The sequence below is a fragment of the Grus americana genome, chromosome 1 (genome assembly GCF_028858705.1).
Source record: "Grus americana isolate bGruAme1 chromosome 1, bGruAme1.mat, whole genome shotgun sequence".
NCBI classification, from domain to species: Eukaryota; Metazoa; Chordata; class Aves; order Gruiformes; family Gruidae; genus Grus; species Grus americana.
The window spans coordinates 39,913,115-39,936,805 of NC_072852.1; the positions used below are offsets into that span (position 1 = coordinate 39,913,115).

Genomic DNA, 23,691 nt, shown 5'->3' on the forward strand with positions numbered 1-23,691 from the left:
GTGCCGCGCGCCTGCGCAGGGGGAACGGAGCGGCGAGGTCACCCCTCCCCTCCGCGCCGCCCCCGCCCCCGCCGCGCCAGAGCGAGGCTGGGCGGGCGGCGTCACGGCGACGGCCCCAAGCCGCGCCCCGGCACAGGCAGCGAGAGGCAGCGGAGCGGGCAGCGGGAGGAGCGCAGCGGGCTCGGCCGGCGAGGCGGCGGTCGGCGGGGAGTGGAGGCGCTGTCCGGTAGGTCGCGGCGGGGAGCGCGGGCTGGGCCGCTGTGTCAGTGGGGTGGGGAGCGGCGTGTCTGGTACAGGTGGCGCGGCGGGGCGGGGACGGGCCGGTGGGGGCGGCGGCGGCGGCGGCGGCGGTTGGGGGGGAGGGAGGTGAGCGACGGCGGGGAGCGGCGCGCTGTGAGGGAAGGGGCACGAGCTTGAAACATGGCGGAGGAGGAGCTGGGAGCCGCCGCCTTGTCCGGCCTCAGGCGCGGGGGGGACACTACGGGGGGGTGGGGGGAGAGAGCGGGGCGCTGAGGGGCGGCCGGTGCCAGCCGGACCGAGGGCCCGGCCCAGCCCTTCGCCGCCACCCCCTTCCCGCCGGTCCCCGGAGCAGAAGTTAGAGCGGAAGCGGAAAGTTGTAACCCCGCGGCTCGGGGCCGCGACGTGGGGCCCGGCCGGGTGCGGGGAGGGGCGGGTGACGCCCGGCTCGGCCCCGCCGCGGGCGGGGAAGGGGACGGTCCCCGGCTGCCGCCGCCGCCGTGGTTGTCAGCGGGAAGTCCGAGCCGGAGCCCCACCTAGTCCGGTCGTCGGAGAGAAGCTGCTCGCTCTTTCCGGCCGGTGTGTGGGGGCGAGGCGGGGCGGGGGGGGGGGGGGGGGAAGGAACGGACGAACGACAGGCCGAGCGCCGGTGCTTGTGGGACAAGCAGGCAACGTCGTGGCCAGCGACTTCCTCTCCTGCTTATCACAAAATGAAAAAGAAAAGGGAATGACAGGGATGTTCATCTCGTCTAAACACCCCAACACCCGTGTCAAAGCAAATGGAAGAATTTGACTGATGCTTCCTGTGCCAAACCTGTCTAATAACCCTGAGATACCTCGTACCCTTCTGCGGGTATTGGTGAAGAAGCTGTGGAAGGAAAGCAAAGTTTGCAAAGGGTCGAATAAAACGAAATCTGAGTGTTTTCACGCTGGCCTCAGATTACCAAAAGGGGACAATAAACCAAGATTTCCTGCAAAAAAAGATCAGTGTCCTTTTACTCCCATTTCCATCTTAAAGGGATGGGTTGTGCTGTTCAGGGTAAAACAAAAAAAAGGTGGTCCTCTTCTATCTGTTCTGGGGGTATGATAATAAGGTAGTACGGTTCCAAAGGAGAGGGTATTTTAGAAATGCCCAGCTTGAAAATTGCACAGGTCGTGTGTGTGTGCACTTGCATTTATATGTTTTGATTAGTGTAATTTGTTATTTCCAACATATAACAGCTACATCTTACCTCAACGTGAAACGTGTAGACAGTGTATGACAAAGACTTTCCAGTACTCTTTCACAGTAAAATATACACTGAAATTACTGTTACAAAAAAAGACATGAAGCACTCTTCTTTTTCATAAATTAAAAGGCAAAGAAGCAATCACATTGTCTTATATGGTAACCATTCAAAACCAATGTATTTCCCTTTGGAAAGAGATTCTTCTCTTCCATGGAAAACTTCAAAAATGATTCAAATGATTGTCTTTTGGATGACTTGCCTCTGTGTTAAAATTCCAAGGTTTTTTTGGAAAAAAAAAATCTCGCTACAGTCAAGTGTTTTTGCTTTCTTTATTCATTGCATCTTTACTCAAAGTCTATCCTGTAGACTTCATTCTAGCTAAAAATATGCTGAGTGAATAGTGGAGGTTACCTTGGCTGTTCACATCAAAGGCTTTGCAAATAAACTTTCTGACTAATTAGATGCAGTGTTTTATTCCTTGGTACCTGCATATTTTCAGGGTTGCTTCTTGTAGTGGTATGAACTACTTTAAGTTCAACTTGCAGCTGTAGCGTAAAGCTGTAGCTAAATAACTGAGTTTTGAGTTGCACTGTACAATATAAATGTCATGTATCTTTTTTGCAGCAAATGTGATCATACTTGGAGCACCTGTCTGCCTGGGGGTGAAATAATCTGCAAAACAGAGTTGAAAGACTATAAGTATAAAACCAGAACTTGTATATGGGGAGGAAAAAAACCAATAGTTTTTTACTGTCTGTAGCTGTGTGTCTTGCTTCTCTTACTACATAACATGCACCAGATTAAGTTTTCTGAGTGGAATTAATACTGTGCTGTTTTGTTCTGAAGCTCTGCTGTGGGACAGTTAATCAAAAATAAATCTGAAGTGAGCCATGACAGTTCTCTATGTGCTGTGCCAGTTTTGCAGAGTAAAACTGACTTTTTAATTGAGAGCCTTTCTGGAGCAGAGGCAAACAGATGGGAATCTAGGTGAGGGCCTACTAAAGGAGAAAGAAATAACTTGTGTGGCTGAGGAAGGAAGTGTGCTGAAGACTACACTGTAGCTTGTTAGTAAATGTAACTGGGAATTAAAATAAACAGTTGTCCACCTATCATCTGGGGTGTGGGTAGTGCGAGAGTCAGAGAAGTACTTGAGTGCTTGATGCTTACTGCTGTAGTGCCAATCCTGTCATCAACAGAGCTCTGCTAGCTGCTTGGAGCTAGGTACGGAGAGGTGCTCTTGAGGGTAAGAATATCTTATAGATAAAAACAGGCACTCTGGTGTCCTTGGGTTTATGGTAGGAGGGTTGGTGATCCTTTATGAATTGGCCCATCTAAGTAATGCTTAGATGGCTTTCAGATGCCTAACTGATGTTTGTTCTTCAGGGTAAGCTCAAGTTGTGAGTTTTAATCAAAATTCCTCTTTTAGTAAACAGATCACTAAGCATACCCTGTACAACAGAAATTTGCGTTTAGCTTGTGGTTGCAAGCACTGCCACTCTTTTGCCTCAGAATAAATGCAAAAGCGGACTGAAGTGCACTGTGTAATGTCAGTGCGTTGAATCCCCGCTGAGTTGGGGCAGGCTTCTGCTGTGTTCTGTTGCATCTAGGTCAGGTAGAAGGATATTTTAGACAGCCTTCTTATTTGGAGAGATTGAAGGAGTATCTACAGTAACTATACTGTCATATTTGAAGACAAACTTTGTTTTTCTGCTCAGATATGGTTAAGATAGACTGTTGCTGTTCTTGCATAAAGCAGGGAAAAAGGAAGGGTTTTTGTTACTTGAATGTCATTAATAAGGTGGCCTGTTTTCACGCTGATCGAGTTTTCAAAGTTGTTCAGCAGTTGACTGCAGTAGAGCTGTAGTATCTCACTTAAAGCATCTAATGTATCGCTTTCTCCTTAGGGCCTGCCAGCCATGAGAAAACAGAGTGGGACAGGCGCAGAAGCGATATTCTGATGAAGCTATGGCAGTTTGCTTGTAGAAGGCAGGCACTGTTTGGAGAAAGTCAAAAACTTTGCTGGCACAAACTGTTTCTTCATGGAATAGTTGAATGAGGCTACCATCAAAAGCAGCAGTAGGTTCTGACTGGAAGCTTCTTATCTCTTTAGAATGCCTAGAGAAACACTGGACAACTAAAAGTGAAAAGTTGTGGGGGTTTTTTTTATTATCACATGTGCCTGTTTATGGATGCTGTTGTGAGCTCCTGACATACTACATGTTCCTTTCCTCTAGCAGCAAGGAAAGGGAGGAAGGCTGGCTGTAAATGCCAGGTTGGAAATCTGCTTATTAGGCAACTTTTGAAATACAAAATGATTTGGGGGCCCTCTAGCTATTCAGGATGCTCTTTTTTTCAAGAGCAGTGTTGTAATAGTAACTTTTATTACTGAAGCAGTAGAGTGAAAGTTACTGTAAGACCCTACAGGAATGTGTGTAACAGAGTTAAAGGAACTTTTTAGAATTGAACCAGGAAGAAGAGGAGGCATTCGACAGTATCTTATACACTGTCTCACTCAGCTTTCCAGTTATTAATCTAAGGACTTGATGTTGTTGGAAGTAAATCCCTGCTATGCAACTATGAAAAGACTGCCAATTACAGTACACATGGTTAGCTCATTCCTGGCCGAGGGAGGAAGGCCAGACCATGGTGCAGGAGCGGGACAGCCTAGCCCTTCTAATGGACTGGTGTTTGCATCCTGTGGCAGAGAAGCAGCATCTCGTGTTTCTCTCCAGCCTGAGATTCTCTTCAGGGAATCCTAGTTTCTTAGATCGTTTCATATAATTCCTGCAGCTGTTGCAACACGGGAAGGTGTCCTAAATCTGAATGACTTGACCAGACCTTCTGCAAGAAGGATATTGCGTGCCGCTGTTACTAATTCATGAAGTAACTTTCAATATAACCCTAACTGTAGAGCTGTGAGAAACTTTATATCATTAAATTTTGGACAGCATTGAAGAGCCGGAACAGGAGAACAATTTGTTTTCATAACTGAAGACAAACTTAAAGCAAGGATCTGTAGTCATAATTCTTATCTTTTTTCATAGAAACTCAGAGGACAATGTGCTTTTTGCGTCACAATTTGTTGACATTGAGGTGAATGATACTTTTACTTGTTTTAATTATAATAGTTGTTATTAAGTCTTGATTTCAGTAGGTAATCTGGATTAAAGGAAAAATGTTGTTTAACAATACTTCCTTTAGTGTGGCTTCATAACTTTATGTGAAATTAGATAGTGAAAGTTTTTTCCTAAATGAATTCGCTATCTATTGCCCATATAATGTATGTTGGCTAGCCCCTTCTTGAGTTAATCCAAAATAACTTGTGAACACAGGTAGTCCCTGCAACTGTTTCCTTTTGTTTCCCTGTATTAGTTGTCTTGGCTTTAGAAGTCTTGTGCTATTTTTTTCCACTCATAGTCTGTTTCTGCAAGCTAACCCATTGTGCCTTCATTATTTATTTTTATTTTTCGTGTCTCAATGAAGGGAAATTTCTTAAAAGCATTCTTCACAAATCAGGAAGAAGCAAAAAGAGTACTACCACATCTGTGTTAAAGGTGAACTGCAGATATATGTGCGTTACCTGTGTGGAGTTCAAGAGGGGAGGTACAGGAAACAGAAGGAGGACCTGTATGTTGCTAGGTGTGGCACTTCAGCACTACTGAAATCAAAGTGTTTTCAGTAGTTGCAGGGCCAGACCAGCTACTTGTGTTCTTTTCTAAAGGTTTCATGTATGGTCAGTATTTTTTATTTCGGATGAAGCTAGTATGCTGAACAGTGCTTGTACTGCTTCAGAACCGAGACAAAGCTGATAGTAAAGTTGTGCAGTTGTACAATCCTTGCTTGCAGTTAATCAAACTTCTGTAACATCTGGTCTGATACTTCTCCCAAAAGTGATTAATTAGAAGACTAGTGGTAAGTTGCAACGTGTTGTGTTTTTTTGAATGTGGGAAAGGCTAAACTGGAATGTGAAATGGAAGTAATCTATTAAGTGGAAGTTATCTAGGAATCTTATTCTCTGCAATACAGTATTTAGGACTAGATTATTTGTTTATAATGTGGCATTTACAGTTCAGACTGAGCTGTGCATGGCTGTGTGTCCAGGCTTATATGGTTAGTTAAGTGTAAGGCCAGGCCAGTGACATACAGTGCAGGAATCTCTTTTATTAATCTTGCAAATGTGAAGTGGTTAATGAATTGTTAGACATTGTAAGATGCAGTCACCCTCCTCTGATCTTTCATTGTGAAGCTACTTAAAGATAACATTTTGAAAGCTTGATGTACAAGATTACCCATAGGCATAGCCTACTTGGCTTCATGTGATTGCTTTTTTGCCTATGATACTGTTAAAGGATTTTCTTGTGGTGGGGAAAATGTATAAATTAATACTGCATGCAAAATCTTGACTCTTATGCTTCTGAAGTTATATTTTTATAGTTAGTTATATATAGGGATATATCGTACTGTCTCTCTGTGACCCTTCTGACTTGTTTAAAGTGGAGAATTGATGGGCAGTAGGCATTCTGTGAGTGTGGTGGTTTTATTCCCATTCAGAGTATGGTCCTTTTGTTATTTAATGCCTATTGTTTATATTGGTGCAAGTGTACAGAAAATGCAATGTGTTTTCATGGATTTTATGATAGCATCATCAGAAATGAGTTCTTGGCAAGTGTGACTTCACCTTCAGAGTTCTTGCACATATTACACCAGTCCATAGATGAATTTCCAAGATAGTTTTGTATCAGCAGTATTCACTGATTGTAATATAGTTTGAGGTGTCTTGGACTCGTGTTCTTAGTGTGCTGTGAAATGCTGTGTTCAAACTCCAAGTTCTGCTGACATTAGTTATTTGAGAATATGTCGTGCTTCTAGACATTGATGTCAAATTGTCACCTTAGCACTTAGTGGAACATAAGAGACTATGTAGTAGTCCTCTGACACTAAGAAGGAGCACTGGAAGAGGCAAGAGTAGTTGGCTGTCATGCTGGAGAATCACTCTTCCGTTTTTTCTGATATATCTTTTTTGACTTAAGTAGCAGATTAGGTGGGATCTCACCAAAGGAGAGAGACCCTGTTACTTGATACAGATCATCCTGGGCATTGAGTAAGTTTGGAGGCCAATAGAAATCTGTGATATTGTAATAAACAGACATTATAACTCTCATTTTTTAACTGGATGCTTGGTCTTCAAATGTTCTTACTTCTGGTGTACAATTTTCTACTTGCTTTTTATATCTGAATACTAGAGAGAAACAAGTATTTCTCAATTATAACTGTTTATGCTCATTGTATGTCCTTACAGTTTATTGTTACCTTTTCACCTTTCTTTATATTTGAGCAAATCCATTGCTTTTTTTAATGATCCTGGGGGTTTTTTTCCTGATCTTCCTAAATCTTTTATTTCACAAAACGCTCTGAGCTAAACTGAGGTTCAGCCAGAGATCTCACATAGAAAACTTAAGTGTGATAGCTGAAGTTCTGCAAAAACTGAGTAGCTGAAAATAAGGCTTTACAATTAAGTGCTTTAGGCCACTGTATATGCTGGTGCTTGGCATCTTTTTGATCTGTGTTGCTTTTCATCAAACTCTTTAAGAGCAATCTCAGAAGAAAAGTGCTGTATCTATATGAGTAGGAATCAGAGTGAGAAAATAGGAATATTTCATGTGAAGCCTAGAATGAAAAGATCAAGTAGGTTGTACAGTTTTATTCTTGACGAACAAAGAAGTCCTGATTCCACCTCTTCCTTTTCTGCTAGAAACCTGGGTCCTCTCTAGCCAGGGAACTAATGAAGAAGCAACATGAAGCGCACGTTAGTTGGGACTTAACTACAGTAACCAATATTTTGAACAATGTGCAGACTTGCTAACTGAAAGTACATCCTGCTTCTAGCCAGAGACAAGATTTTAAGACACAGTTTGCAATACTTTTTTCAAGACAAATACATCAACCTGAAAATATTTGTATTTTCAGGTAATGTAATTCTTCCATTACTTAATCTTATTGTACATTGCTTTTAAAATGAAATTCAGTGCTGTAAGTTTCACAGAGGAAAGCTGAAGCCTCTTTTCCAACCTGAATCTGCTGCGATAGAAGTGAAAATAAGGAACCATTCACAGCCTTACCTACAGAAGGTTGAAGTCATAGATCCCAAGAACCTATACAGAGGATGCAATGGGTAAACTGGAAGCACCCTAATCAGTGTGGAAATAAAAGACTCTGGTTTCATGAAGGATAAACATGCTTCACTAGAACAGGGTGGACTGAAAAGCCATTCTTCCACTCAGGCTTTGCCCAAAACATAGTTTGTTTTGAGATGCATATATTTTACTTACTGGCAGTAAAACTCTTCTTCAGTAAAAGATTTAGGATGTAGTAGTAATGCTTGTTCAAATGCTGTGGTGATTGTCATAGTCTAAATAATGGATGGCTCTTAGAAGACCACGCACGCTGATTTATATTTAGAGAGGTCTTCCCATCCAAACCTCTAGAGCCAATTTTAAATTTCAGTATGCTTTGGAGATCTTCTGCTACCTTATCAAAGTACATGTTTGATTTGACTTAACAACAAAGTGAGTCTTAAGGAACGACAGGTTTCTCCAGAAAATGGCAAGCTTTGAAGGTGCAGAGGAACCGAGAAGTATGGTCTAAACAAGAACTAGAGTGATCTTCAGAAGATTCAAATAGATTCTTGTGCAGACGTGATTAAACAAGTTTAACCCTCATTAATTTGGTAACTTTCTACTAAAGATCTAGTCCATGTAATAGAAAGCGTTGTGGGGATGAGTGTGATTCAAATTCATTTGGTTAAAATTGTTCAGCTTTTTGTGTAGGTGTCACTGTGTCTATGAGCTCAGGCTTTCAAGTATGAATTACTTATCTTTGGGTTCCTGCTCATAACTGTCAGATTCTTCTGTCTCTTGGAAATTCCTGACCCATTAAATGAGACTTTTTTTGAGGCTGAGATGCATCAACTGCTCACAAACCAGATGCAGAACTACAACAGTTCACAGCTTGGCATGTTAAGATGGCCAGCATTTCTTTTAGTGTGTTTTTCGGGAAGGGTTGTTTTGGTTTGGGTTTTTTGGGTTTTTTTTTTTATAATACCCTCATCTGAAGCTTGTGACAACTGAGCAGTTGCCTCAGAAACAACCAAGTTGTCTGTGCATCTACACATGGGCAGAGGTGTGGAGGTCAACTTCTACGGTTGTCATCTTCTAGTCAAGGTATGTTTGTGAGTTGGAAGCTCCCTGAGGAGCTATCATTCCTAGGTTCAAGATGCTACTGCCTCGCTGCCAGAAACAGAACAAAATGTTCTGCCCAAGTTTTGACCACTTCAGTTAAGCATTTCAGACCTTTTACAAACCCACCTTCACCAGTGGATTCAGCTGCTAAAGTTAACTGTTAAACAGTTAAGGTTGCACCTCCGTTATTGCAGAGGTAGCAAAACCACGTGGTGGAAGATGGTAGTTATTGCTGAGTGTCAGTGTATGCTTTTTTCAGTTTAACCTCAGGACAGATGTCTTTAGCTTTAACAAAAGAACCATTTGTGAAATTATGTATAATTTGGGTGACTTGGAGTGATGTTTACTGCTCACATTCAAATACCATGTTTCTATTAGGAAAGTATTGATTGAGAGGTCAAAAGAGACTTGAGTTACAATTACTTGGGACTTTGCTGGTACGGTTCATTTATCGTGGAAGGAACTAATTTTATTCCTGTTAATGAATGCTAGTAGCTAGTATTCTCAATTTGCATAGAATCAGTGTTCTTTCAACAGATAAAACTTCTAATCTTAATTAAAATGACGTATGGGAATTTGTAAGACTGCTCTCAGGCTACCAACCTGATTTGTAATAGAATTACTGTAAATCCTTCTATGGAAGGATACTTGTATGTAAAGGGCCTACACCAGCCAGTCTTAAGTGGCCAGTAACAAAAGATCATATAACGATGAAGGAAATCTATACATCTGTGCTTTGATGTGTTAGTAATCTAAACAAACCTGAACTGAAAACAAACTTTTAATAATGAAGACAGTGCAAGTAATGATACCTTGGTATGCAAGCTCTGGCATTGCCAGGGCTGTGTATGATGTGTGGGTTATAGAGAAAAATAGACAGGGGGGACAAAAATTCAGCTGGTTTTGGAATTGCAGTTGAACTGGGCATTGCCTTATGTTGGTAGAAGGAAACTCAATACGAGGCTTTACTGGTTCAGCAGCCAGTGTCACAATCAGGGTAGAGCTAGGATTGCCAGATGTTAAGCAGATACCACATGGAATTTGAGGCTAGGTCTTTTTTCTGCAACAGAAGTTAAGCTGCCTTTTTTCCAAAGAGGAATATCTTAAGCCAACTGGTGAGTGTATTCTTGAAGTAACTCAAACTGCACATGAGTGCATTTTTACAAGAGAAATAGCTTGACTGAAAATTTCCATGCCTTACTTGTAGTCCTGTTGTGTTTAACTGTCTTTGTAGCTTGAAGGATAAAATTTACTATAAAAATTATGGAAAGAAACAAATGCTTATATCTGCTTTTACTCAGAAGGGTGCATATCAGGTAAAGCATGTTGGGTATACCATGAAGTGGCAATCTATTAATTGATAAAAGTTTTAGAGCTAAATGCTGATACTTCTCTGTAATGACAGTAGAGCCAAATTCACAGTGGTAAATTGCTGTGTCTGTTCTCAAAACTTGCTGTATGGTTGAATACCTAGCTTATGTCTAGCAAGATATCATAATGTAATTGCGCATTTTCTGAATTTAATATACTTGTAGTATTTTTAAAATCTGAGTGGTGTTCTTTATTTATTGTCTGCTTGGATTTTCTTTGCCACCATAAAAAACATTTGCAATTCAGTTTCTTAAGGAATTCTGAAATCATCATTTTAGCTGGAAGTCTGACTGATAGAACATGCACAAACAACTTTCATGGGGGATGGTCACTACAGAAACAGAGGAAAAAATGCAAAACCATGGCAAACAGTCACAAAAAATAAGAATAAATCTGATAAACGTTACAAACTCCAGTTGAGTCTTAAATAGACGTAGCTTAGATTTTATAAGGGACTCCAAATTTGAATTGACATATTTGAATTTTTGCACAAAGTTGAAACTTGAACTCAGTAATTTTTGAAGCATAGCATATTTTTAGTAGCTTAAGAATGTTCATTACATCACTTGCTTTGAAATGACTTTCCATTTTGTATCAAACTACTGCAAGTTGCACATGCTTGGTAGTCTCTCACATTTGGAAGCTTTCATCTTGAGATACCAGTGGCTTCAAGCCGACCAGTTTTCATCTTTAGAACATGCATTAAGTTTGTGTTCAGATTTAAGATTTAGCTGGGAGTTAACTTTGGAAAAACCCCCAGATTTTATCCATCTATACCTAATTATAGACAGTGGAACTAGTCTCACAAGTTAAGCTCATGCAGAAATTGTCTCTGCGTGCAGTATTAACGTAGCTCCCTTCAACAAAAGGAGGAAAACTTGGTTAAACTATCTCTGTGGGTAAGTGTCCCTGTTGGCAGTTCAAGGAGCAACTTAAACCTCGGTGCCCTGTTTGTGCTGCAGTAACTTGTTCTCAGGTCTCTGCCTTCTTCTCAGGTGGTTAGTATGATTTCATGTCACTGGATAAGCTTAATCACCCAGACAGCTTTTTGAAAATCCTCTGAAGATTCTCTGGCATCAGTTAAAATATTTCAGCATAGTTGAAGAAAAGTTTTTGTCCAAGAAAAATTACTCTATTAGTGCCCAGAACTGACAAAATACCAAATTTTGTCCAACTGACAAAATACTCAGGTAAAAACTAGAAATAAAAATTGCTTCTAGCTTTGTTTACTGGACAGTTGACTTGCTTCCAAAGAGTCTGCATTAGTAATGAAATAGCTTTACTTCCAGGAGTCTTAGTATAAAAGTCTTTAGACCCATCAACTTTGCAGTGTATCTTGTCTTCAGAACTGATTTCTGAATAATGTTTTCTATAAATAAGTGTGAAAGTCAGCTCTGGAGTATTTTAATTTCTCTGTGAAAGAGATACCATGTACCCTGTTGAGTAAGGATTATCTGAGTTGCTTCAATTCCCAAAGCATCTACAAGTTGGTGAAAATGAACAGGCTTCCACTTTGGGTTATGTTGTCAAGGTGCTGCTTAGGCACTGAAATTATTCTGAAAAGAAACGAACAAAAAAACCCCCACAAAAAAACTTCCTTGGAGTTGAGGTATAAGAATTTAGGACCTCCCCTTATGTGCTAAGTATTTGGGGAATATTAAGAACAGCACACATCCTCTCTAATTAGTTGCCTGCCTGAAGAAGGGGTTCTAAACCAAGAGACTAAAAACTTAGTGGAATCTGGATGTACAGACAATTAGAAAGATTTGGATTTGGCTGTCTGAGACTGTTCCAGTACCAGAAGTGGGAAACACCTTGTCTGGCAAGACTTTATCTTCTGACCTTGGTTGGTCCTGTGACTAGAGCTATTTTTCCAAATGTCTGGCCATTGTCCTCCTGTTCCATCTCAGGGCTAATATCCCCTCTCTGAGAAGCAGGGTTTTTTCCCTCGGCTTTTTTTCCCTCCACTGCTAATTGTAAGCAGGTAAACCAGTCAATTTGCTTCATCTGTCATTCTAATGTTTGAAACTTTTTTTTCCTCATGCAACAGTTGACATTAAATTAGGAGTGCTATTCCCAAGGTGATTCTAACAAAGTGTCTCTTCCAGAGAGGTAGATGTGCTGGGGCAGAAGCATTATGAAAATTTTAGTGAATACGCTGCAACTTAACAAATACAACCAGAATGTCAGGGTCTGAACAAGAAACATGGTGTCTGTAAAGTGCTGAATAATCACGATCCCTTCTGAAAATGATAATGCTTCTGGGAAGGACTATTTGTTTAACTCCAGACCCGAACAACTAGTTCACATAAAGGAGTCACAGGGATATCTTCAAGTAATGACTGTATTTAGTTCGTGTCTTTGGCCTGGGGTTGAGCTCCAGTTACAGCTTCAATTGGTTTAATATCACTTGGAAATACTGGATTATTAGCTTTCCCATTCCTCAGGCTGGTAACAAAGTTGAATCGGAAACCAAAATTTGAAGCTGAAGGAGTTGAAAGAAAACTAGCAAACTACAGTCTATGAAAAAAGCACCACGAAACAAAACAAACAACCCACTTTGATAACTATCATATCAAGCCCAATTACCAACGGTATTGGAACCTTGATGTTCTTCATTGTGTGGTTGTTTTTTAGGAAAGCTTTACAAGTAATAAGTATGTGGTTTCTTCATTCCCTGCTAAAGTAGGCGTTGTTGTTCCTCAACTTTTTTAGCATCATCACTTTGGTTTGCCGCCTTCTGGAGATGTAAAGAAATTGTTCAAAAAAGTGTTCAGGAGGCACGTTTTCCTGGTTTATCTGATAAGGGCAGAAGCTGAAAGCAAGTTCCACGTTCATGGTCCTTGACAGATGTGAAGCTTTTAAAATACATTTCTAGTGTGTTGTCTTGGTTAACCTTTCTTCCTTCTATTCAAATGGTGTTTATTCAAAGATCTGCTTATCCTTCAAGGAGAATCTTTATTGGAAAAAGTGTCCATGTGCATATAAGTACTTTAATTTTAAGAAGTGTGCCATTCAGAAGTGGAATCAAGCAGTTACATTAATATATTATACTAATACATTAATACATGCATTAACTAGAAAAAGTTATGAACAAACTAATGTGAGAGGCTTCACAGACGTGGTTTTATGGACTGTTATGTTTCAGGAAGTATGCAAGGCAGTTACTGAAGTGCCACTTGCAGTTAATGGAGGCAATCTGAAAGTGAGCTCTGTACTTTCGAGAGATTGTATACTTGAGACAGCACTGGAATCCGTTTCATGTGAGAATGCTGTTTCTTGAAAGAGAGTAGCTTTTCTAGGTTTTTTTCTTTCTTTCTAGCTAAATTTTGCATTAGATACCTCCAGAGTTCACAGTTATGTCATATCTGTGCATATAAATACTTGACTCAGCTGTTCAAGCCAGTACCTGTTCCCATTAAGAGGGGAAAAAAAAAAAGACCTTTTTGCGTGCTTCTGATCTTCTTATTCTCTAGTGCCTGCATAGAGACCATACTTGCCAGTATTTTCCTGCCTAAAGATGGAGGAGCAGAAAAATGGGAAAAAAGCAATGGAAGTTGGCATTGCTCTCACTCCTTGCAGGTCTGTTACCTTAAAGGTAGCCAGCCTTCAAAGCAAAATTTCTCTCTTAAAATAGACTCCATTAAATGAAGAGGGATTCAAACAGGTTATTTGGTTTATTTGGTAGGAATAAGTTTAAACTTATTTATAAAATGTAATTTTTGGATGATTCAGTGGATACTTCTCATCAACTGTCTGATAAATAGCGGGGGGGAGGAGGTTGCTTATCTGTTATTCGGTTATCATAGTCTCTTAATTTCTGTTGTACTCCTTCGAGTATATCCATTTTACAGCCCTGAGACTGGATGATCTGGACTTAACCCTATCCTATTCTGGAAATGCTGGCCATGCTGTGATACAGCTGTAGCTTTAGAATGCTAAGTTTTAGATGAGGAAGCACATAAACCTAACTGTCTCCTTATTTGAATGACTGAGATTGTGTGATCCACTGATCCTTTTTCCTCCATTCCAGTTAATACAATTGCTTTCTGATAGATTTAGAACTGAGGAGTACCATTGAAATGACTGGTTAGTGCAGACTGCTGGAAATTATCCTTAAGGTGTTATATTGAGCTCTGTCTTGACTGTACAAGTGGTTTAATAATTACATACTCTTCCAAAGTCCAGTATCTATTTTAGAATGACTAGAGAAGTGTGGGATTTTTTCAGGCAGAAAAGGAAAGCCACCAGAAGTTTGCCTTCCATCTCAGGTTTTATAGTTTGCATCTCTTTCAACAGTTGAACTTTTTACTTTAATGCCTTGCTTGAAGCTTAATGGCTTCGGTTGTTTCAAATTGTGTCAGGTAACTGAAAGATAGGGTGCTTTATGGCTTAAACCTTCTCTTATACTTTGTAGTCTTCCTCCTCTGTCCCCACTCATTTGTCATAAATGAGTCAAGGACATTGTCAGGAGTGGATGGAGCTGAATACAATATTAGTTTCAATCTGAAAAGTGAAGTAAGAGGAAGATCGAAGTTTAGGATGCAGGTAGTCTGTACAACATGTGATATGGAAAAATGGGTTTGAGCTAGAGCAGAGTCAGGTCAGGCTAGTTGGGAATCACTGGAAAGTCAAGTTCAAGCAGGATCAAAGCCTTAGCTCAGTCTGGGACCCACTTGCAGCCAGCAGTCATACTGGTCAGTGGAAAAGTGCTTGCTAGGCTTTTATTACACCAAATAGCATGGCAGCTTATAGTGTCCTAAAGCAGATTCTAGCTTAATGGGCTGGTGGTTTCTTAGTTGAGAAGGAGGCAAAGAACTGTAACCACGGAAGTTCTTTTAGCTGGGAACTGAGATGTTTTGTTTTTTCTTTTTCTGTTAGAAAACAGTAAGAGGAAGGTGAAATGACATCAGGACTGCTGCTGAAAGCAAAGTGTGGTGGTTGATCTAAGTGGGAGCAGACAATAGATGGTGCTTCTGCTGCATGTTGTATTAGAGGTGTCCAAGTTAGCTTTCTTAAGGTGTTTTGGAGAATACATTGGTTTGTTTATTCCAAGATGTCGTGACCAGACTACCTGATGATAGACCAGTGCAGAGATGCTGCTTAAGTTCTATTACTTCTAAATTACCGTCAGCCTTCATTATTGACATGTCCATATTTAGTTGTTAACTGAAGACTGAAAAATTCAGCTTAAACTGTTCTTTTCAAGACAGTGAAATTGCTGCAGTTCACCCAGATTACTGTACTAGGATTTCCCCTACACCCACTACATTTGTGTAACTCTAGTAACACCTTTCCAAAAAATAAAGGCATAACTGCATGTTTGTTTTAAAGAAATGACAGGCAATGTAGTTACAGGCTTAACTTGTCATGACTTTGAAAGGTGCATTTCAGTACAGTTAGAGACTTTTTCCTATTGTTCGTAGAAAGGCTGGACAACTTACTGGTTTGTGGATCTAATTGAACATTTACAGTGGTGCCAAATAACTTAAACTCGTGGTTTGAATGATTCTGGTGGTCCATGTTTGCAAAAAGTCCGTGGAGGGAAGAAAACATAGTTTTTAAAGTCAGGAGTGAAAAGAAGTTCTATTAAGTGTGAAAATAACTGGAAAGTCTCAAAATTTCTTAGTAACAGAAGCCTGTGGAGAGACCTGCTTTGCTGGACATCAAGTCAGTTTTCCTTAGGGCCTCCTCCTTGTGTTCCTTTTGCTTGCTTAAGGTGCAAGGAATGGTTTAGTTAAGTTGAAAGATTGCTCATCATGTGTTTGCAAGAAGAAAAATAAATAGGAGCTGACCTCTTCCTTTCTCAGTCTTCTGGCAATGTGGAGTTAATCGGTGATGGCAAAGATGGACGCTAATATAGAGGTGCTCTAATTTCTATGTAAATCATCTTAGTGTTGTGTGCTAAATGCCTAACAGATGGTGTGACTCCCAGAGATGCTGTGACATTACTGCTCATGAGAAGGGTCTTTCTTACCTTCCACGGCTTACCTTGTACAAGCACCTGTGTTGGATTCCCTGTGCTTCCCCTTTCCCCCAACACCCAAAACATTGGTCAGGTGGGGAGGGTTTCATCTTTCTGAGTGGGCAGAGAGGAGAAAACAGGTGACTCAATCTGGTAAGTGCTGGGGCCAGTGGATGGAAGGGAACTGAGACCTTCTTCCCAGGGCAGCAGTAACAGTCCTGTTAGCTCAGTTGCTGGCAGGACTGTAAGAGCTGTGTTTTATTGAGCAGTATGACCCAAAGACACATCCAAAATCTGTGACCTTGTCTTGGTTTTGCTTGGTCAGTTTTCAACAAAGATGAGCAAGCAGGTCTGGCAGACTGCTGTAGGCAGCCACACTAGCTAGTGTGGGATGGGGAACAGGTCTAGGTTGTAGAAGAGGAATGGTCTCAAAAGAACATTTTCGTTGTCTCCAGTTATTCATGAAACTGCAGTTATTATGATTGCAGTTAGATACCTAGGAAAACGCTAATCAACTTCAGCAGGGATTTTTTTTGAAAACTGACTTCTGAGATCCTGCTGTTCTTTTTGCTGGGAAGAGGTTGGTTTAATTTTCTCACACAAGTCTCTGTGATTCTTTGTTTAGCATGTAAGTTTCAAAATTAGGAAATGCATGCTCTATCCTCTTGGATAATTGTTTCTTATCAATAGTAACTGTAGCTTTACTATAGTAGGGTTTATTCAATATTTGTTTATGGGAGAGCAGTAATGAGGTAGAGGAAATGCTGCAAACCATCAGATACAGTATTTTATTTTAGCTGCTTTAAGAGTTGATAGTTTGAAAATGGCCACTGTATTAAAAAAACCAACAAAAAACCCCCAAAACCACCACCAAAAAACCTAAGCCCTTTTATCAAACTCTGCTTAGTGAACTGGATTGCGGTGTCATGGTTGTACTTTCTGTATATAGATCAAATGTGGGGTCAATAGATAACAAACTTTGGATGTTATTTCAAGTAAATGACAATACAAATAAAGAGATGCTGCTGCCTAAAGAAGTTTCCCATTCTGTTTTTTTGTTATTGTGTTGATGCTTTCAGTTCTTCAGAGGAGACTGGAGACATTTCCTATATATCAGCTAGTATAAGCAAAATCATATATGTGTGTGTATATATGAAATTTCACATGACAAGTTTTTTGTAATAAGTTTGGGGGGTGGATGAGGAGAGGATGTAGTAGTTGTGAAATTTGAAATGTTTTTAGAATTACTGTTTTGGTACCATAGGTAACAAATGTTACCAGCTGTTTACCTGATAAACCTATTCAATACTGTGAATATAGTGGTTGTAAAACTGCAAGCTCTCTAGGCATCTGTATAGCTCTTGGGAATGTTGGTTTTGGTGTCTTGTTGCAAAATACATAGTGCAAGCAACTTGTGAGTGAATGAAAGATGTTGACAAACCTGTGAAATACCTTAATGCTTGCTGTGACTATAGCTGAGAGGTCCTACAGACTTGTTTGCATGACCAGAAAAGATTTTGTAGATTTCTGGAAAATGTATGAGATGAACACGCTTCACTGGATGGTACACTGTAATCCAAGTAATTTGCCTATCAACTGGAGTAAATCAATCTTTATGCCAGATTCCTCCTTGATGTAAATAAAGGAGATGAATCCATCCACAGGCCTCTGAGGAAGTGATACATGTGCACAGGTGTGAGCAGTTCTTCCAGATACTTGTGCACCTTCTTTGAAAACACCTGTGATATTTTGGCAAGATCATGATACTGAGATCTTTATTACAGAGAGTCTTAATCTATTCTTGCCTTTTCTCTAAATTACTGTTTCATGGGGTATAAAAATCTCCATTTTAAAAAACTTTTCCAAGTCTTTATTATCTTGACTATGAAATTGTGTTAATTGACAGATGAATCCTGGTAACTAGAAAACCTTGGAGGTATTTTATTTGTGCTAAATGGAAAAAGTAGCATCACTCAGCAGTGTCTGTGAATAAATGTCTGTAGTTTACATATTGTGTAATAAAAGTGACATCCTTCTTATAATGGTATCTCTCCTGCATTTATCAGCTGATATCAATATTAACTGTTCATGTCTTGTTATATATGCAATCTTATAGTGGCTGTAGCAATGCTAAAATAGTTGTCCTGTGATCAAAACTGGTGCATAACTTATTGTGTATTTTAGGTATTGAGGGTGATTTATCTCTTGCATCATGCGTGAATACAAGCTAGTGGTTCTTGGTTCTGGAGGTGTTGGAAAGTCTGCTCTGGTAAGTACTCCGTGAGACAGTTCAAGTATATTTTCTTAGGCTTCTCATGCCTTTTCCCTCTAATACACTAACCTATATTTCTTTTATGTAAGTGGGCACAAATAAACATAAAAAAGTAGTAACTGCTGAGGGTTTCTGACTAGAATAGGTACGTCCTTTACTGGATGTATCCGCATCCATTGGCTTGCCCTCAGGTGCTAATATTTTTGGACAGGGTTGGTTGATGGTGCTTGGTCAGGTCTTTGCCTGTCTTACACAGTGAGATGCATAGCCACAGCATTATGAAGGTCTCTGGCTTCACTGGGTAACTCAGCCATAGGTCTGTGGGAAAGCAAGCTGCTTCGTCAAACTCACACGATGAACTGGTTTCCCTGTGTCTGGCCTTGGCAACTCCTGTCTCTAGAAAGGTCTTCCGGGTGCTGTTTGCTTAATGTTCGATAGCAGGCTCTAAAGCACTAATATTTTTTTTAATGCAAATACAAATATGTATTTGCATGTCTCTAGGAAGTTTAGCATGCTTTCTGCGTCTTTCTCTGCACGTAGGTATATAGCTGTGGCAGGCAGATGATTGTAAACCAAAGAGCTCATGTGTTTTAGTTAAACAGTTACAGAAAAGTTTAGTCTGACCTAGACTAGCACTGCAAAAGTTCACAGAATAGGATGTTCTTAGGTGGGGTGAGAACTTTACATCTTTCAGTTTAATTGTGCACCTTACTGTAAAGTAAGGTCTAGAGTTCCACTCTATCAGGTAAGAACTATTCTCTTACAAAGCAGTTCCTAAAGGAAAACTTGAATGACGAATCGACTTAGATTGTGAAAGAACTTTTTCCTTCACCTCTGAATTCTTTATCTTACTGCAGCATTTCTGGATTTGAACCTGTCTGCTCTGACTTGGCCACTGAGTCTTAAAGTTCCACTTGACTTGTGCTAAAAACATGCTACGTGCTAGGTACACAGGAATATCCTACTGAGTCTAGTTAAGATTAGTAAATGCTGGCAGTCGTTTTTTGACTAATTCGTGTGCTGGCAGATAAGTAGCAGAAGATGCAGTAGTTCTAAATGCAAATGTAAAAGCCATGCAGCTGTACGGTACTTTATTCAACTAAAAACTAATAATGATTCCAAGAGTTAGACAAACCTTAAATCAATGCATGCTTTAATTCTTATGCTTTAAGTGAGAGTGGATAAAGGAAGGTGTGGTAGCATTGCTTCATCTAACAGTACTTAGTTAAATAGGCATATACATCTAACTTCTTGTTATTTCTTATGATTTTATAGTTATGTCAGTCATTTAATTTGCCTTCAAAAATGTAATGGATAACTGAGTATACACCTAGAGCAGTAATTTGTGTACAATGTTTACAAATAATTCACTGTAAAGAAGAATCTTACAAGAACTTTTGTGTTGCAGACTGTACAGTTTGTTCAAGGAATATTTGTTGAAAAATACGATCCTACGATAGAAGACTCCTACAGAAAGGTACGTGCAAAAGACCTCTCTAGTGTTACAGAAACTTAAAACTGCACTATGTATTGTCAAATATTTGAGTCATTGCTTGAAAAAGCGTATGCCTGGTCATGCCATGTAATATCAGGTAACTTAACAAGTTTGAAATGTAAAGGTACTCTGAAAGTCTGTCTAAAAGGAATATTTCAAGAATAGCTTTTTAATATTCAGGCATAATACTTTACTACCTAGTAGGTAAAAAATGGTAATTTCATTGTCAGAATTGAGAGCATTTGATTAAAAAAAAAAGGTAAACTACCACTTTATATAATATTTATTATTAGTTTGTGTGTGGTAGTATCTGCAGGTAGATTTGGATTTAAATATTGGAGGTTCTAAGCTTCTTTGCTGCTAGGAAAATCTGCTAAAAACAACTTCATGCTCACCTTTAGAACACTGGAGGCATCATACTGTATTCCTAACAATTTAAGTGATAGCTTGATACAACCCATCTAATGGAAGTGTTGCTTTATTGATAAGTTAACACAAACCTATCATAAATGAACAAATGCTTACAATGGCTTATTAGTTTCTCTCTTCCCATCTTCAACATGACAGGCTGAAAGGTCTGACTTTGCTTGTATCATCTCGAATCTCCATATTGCTCACTCTTCAGTTTCAGCTGAGACCGTGATTAATATTCCAGACTATGATAGTTTACATCTGGACTGCTACCAAAAGAGTTAACCATTTGGTGAAGCAGATTATTTTTTGGTTGTGTCAGTTTCTCAATATTTTTTCTTTTTCTAGCTGAATTACTTTTTAGATGCATTGATGCACTGATGTGGCTCACCATGTGGCCATAAAAATACTAGTGTCTACACAAGGGTGGCAAGATGCACAAACCCTAGCTGAGAATGGGCAAAAAACATAGTACCTCCTCTTTCAGCACTGGGCTACGTTTCTATTGGAATAAAGAGGCTGCATTAAGAGCCATTGCAGCCTGTAGTTACCTGAATCTCTTCTGAACAGAAAAGGAATTAGAGCAAAATGATAATTTTGCACTTGTTTTCTTCGACCTCGTAGAAATCTATATGCTGGAAAAATCCTAGTCTTAAGCATGTGGGCTTCCAGCCAAAGCTAGAACTCTTATTAAAGAGACAACAGCAACAACAACAACAACAACAAAATCTATATAGCCGCTTACTTTTTCTGTATTAGAGGAGCAGGAATTTTGGATTCTATCCCAATGTGTGGTGCAGGTCTTCGCTGGGTCAGGCCCAATAAATGACTCAAATATTCGCAAGCTGTACTTAAGTGAGATGTTTGCTTTATTATATATTTACATTCTTCAGGTCATACTAGATTCATGATGTTTGCTGGGTGATTTTTTCCAAAGACTGTTTCCATGGAGCCTGAAAAAGTAAAACCATCTCAAGAAATTTTGCTTTTTGCTAAGTAATTTTTTTTATTATTATTATTATTTGGGTTTTTTTTTTTTTTTAGCAAAGATCTTATGTTCTTTCAGGTTTGATCCTGAAATGACTAGGAATATCTCTGTATTCTTCTTTACAAATCAGGCAGATTGTTTAAGTCTTCCTTATGTCTGGACAACACTTTATGCAGTCATTTTCTTGTCTTCATTGCTAGTTACAATTCTAACTTGCTGCTTGACTTGGGTGACTTTAAAATGTATTGGTTTGGCAGTTGCAATTCTGTACTGTTAATCTTAAATTTAATTTTATAATATTTGAAGTTGAGAGGATGTGGCTTGAAATATTTTAAGTTTGTCTGGAACTAAATAATTTGAGCATGAAGTCTTGAAACTTGACGTCTTAGTTTACTCCCCAAATATTTCTTCATAAAGAGAATAGATGCTGCTTAATTAGCTGAATAACTTTGTCAGCAGTACATGCTAAAATAGTGGCTATTGAAGGAATCTCCTTCCCTAGGGGATATGGGGGAGATGTGAGAGGACTGGAAATACTCCACTTCCCTGTCCAGCAAACTCAAATACAGTTACAGAGGAAAAGCTTAAAGTTAAACTAGTGATAATGCATATATGAAGAATAGGGGACACAAAGTTCTTTCTGAGTGCTGATCTGCCAACTAGGAATTTTACATGCAAATGGAAACAAGGGAAGTGTACCAAAAGCTTGAAAGGAAAAAAAAAACCAAAAACAAACAAAAAACCCCCACAAAAACAAGTGGGTAGTCTGCTTGGAAGAGCTTGAGGGCACTGCCATGTCCTTTGCCATTGAGGCCAGTTTTCTTCGAGGTGGAAACTACATAGAGCTACTCTGAAATAGAGATGGAAACTGATCTGGCTTCTTAAAACTTCTATTTTTTGCAAATTTTTCTAAGCTGGATCAGTTTCCTAATTAGTGTCACTAAAGGCTTGTTTTGGGGACGCCACTTTTAGTGGTTTACTTGGTTTGTTTGCTATGTATTATTAATCCCTTGTTGATCTAAATTACTATTAAATGAGTATTAGTATGCCAGTCCAACTTTCTAGCTTTCACCTGTACTTTTCTTTCAATCTGTGAATGATCCCTGAAACAAGTAGAAATTAGTTATGCTTGTTGCTGATAACCATCATTACAAATTTAGCAGCTTCCTTTTTAATAATAAAAAATCCCTAATCACTTTGCAAAGTGGTACTTGGCCGCTGACGCTGCTTTTGAAAATGTCACTGGGGCTCTTTGAAAGGTTTCTTCCTGCTGTTTTCAAAGTGTATATCCATATAAACTTCTTAAACCATTATGTTGCTTTATGCATTATGAATTTGCTTATAAAAATCACACAATTCCTGGTGTCTTTGGAGGGGAGAGTTGCAAGAGGGAAAACTCTAACCACGTCTTTCTCTCTTAACAGCAAGTTGAAGTAGATGCCCAACAGTGTATGCTTGAAATCTTAGATACTGCAGGAACGGTATGTAAAACCAACTTTCCTCAATACTGATGTACAGTGTTAAAACCATCAAAAGCTGTAGGGATGTAAATGATGACATGTCTCCTTCCTCATTCTCTAAAGAGTAACTGTAGTCAATGCATTGGACTAAGGGATGTTCTTTAACGTACTAGTATCTAAACAAAGCCTGAGCATTGGCGCAGACAGTGAATTGCAAGTTTCCTGTGAGCTCATGTTCTGTAACAGGGGAAACATGAGATTGAGAATTCTCAGAGAGGTTGTGCTGCTGTTTTAAGATTGCCCAGAGGAAAACTTAGGCCCAATGGTTACTTGGGTTAGATTTCTGTTGCTGTAGAGAATACATGCTTTCTTCTCCTCTCCTTTTTCTTTTGTGAGAGATGTACTCTGACATTGGGATAAAAATAGCATCACGTTAGTCAGCTTATGTGAACTCAAAGCGCAGAATTTATGTTGACCCTTTGCATACTGGTCAGGTTTTTCTCTGACTTGTTCCAAAATCTACTGAAAGTAGTAGTTTCCTTCATTGATTCTGGTGAGCGCAGGCTCAAGACCCTTGGACTGTAGCATGTGTTCTCTGAACTATAATAGTAATCTGGTCCAATAACTTATTTAAATTCCATATTAGAGTAAGGCCATGTAAAACTACAGAAAGATGGAGTGGCTGTTCTCTTGAAACATATTGTGCTTTTCACCTGACATACAGTGAGGGACTTGGAGAGTGATTGATCAGGCACAAGATAGCCGAGTCACCAATGTGAGAAAGGCAAATGCTGTTCCACAGTCATACTGGTGAGAGATTTCAAAAAGGGAGAAGTCCTAATGCTGCTGTGCAGTGCACCAATGAGTCTTCATATGCAATATTGTAGTTGTCACTGAAGTCTAGAAAATGTGACAAATCTATTGAGTGTCTCCATCCTCAATCTCCTCGAAAATGAAAGTAGAATTTAACATAGGAAAATTCAGCCTCCATTTTGTAGACTAGGCAAAGTGATGCATTTACTTTG

At 39.6% G+C, this 23,691-nt stretch overlaps 1 protein-coding gene across 1 annotated transcript in view; it reads left to right on the top strand.

Annotated features, from left to right (window-relative positions):
* The first annotated feature begins 68 nt into the window (after window positions 1–68).
* RAP1B (RAP1B, member of RAS oncogene family) overlaps window positions 69–23,691 on the top strand; it is a 30,912-nt gene continuing 7,289 nt past the window's right edge. Inside the window, exons 1-4 of the mRNA XM_054816627.1 lie at window positions 69–226; window positions 18,225–18,309; window positions 19,721–19,789; window positions 22,631–22,687. Of these exons, the coding sequence (XP_054672602.1) occupies window positions 18,253–18,309; window positions 19,721–19,789; window positions 22,631–22,687 (183 nt within the window). The 5' untranslated portion in view covers window positions 69–226; window positions 18,225–18,252. The remainder of the gene's footprint in view (window positions 227–18,224; window positions 18,310–19,720; window positions 19,790–22,630; window positions 22,688–23,691) is intronic.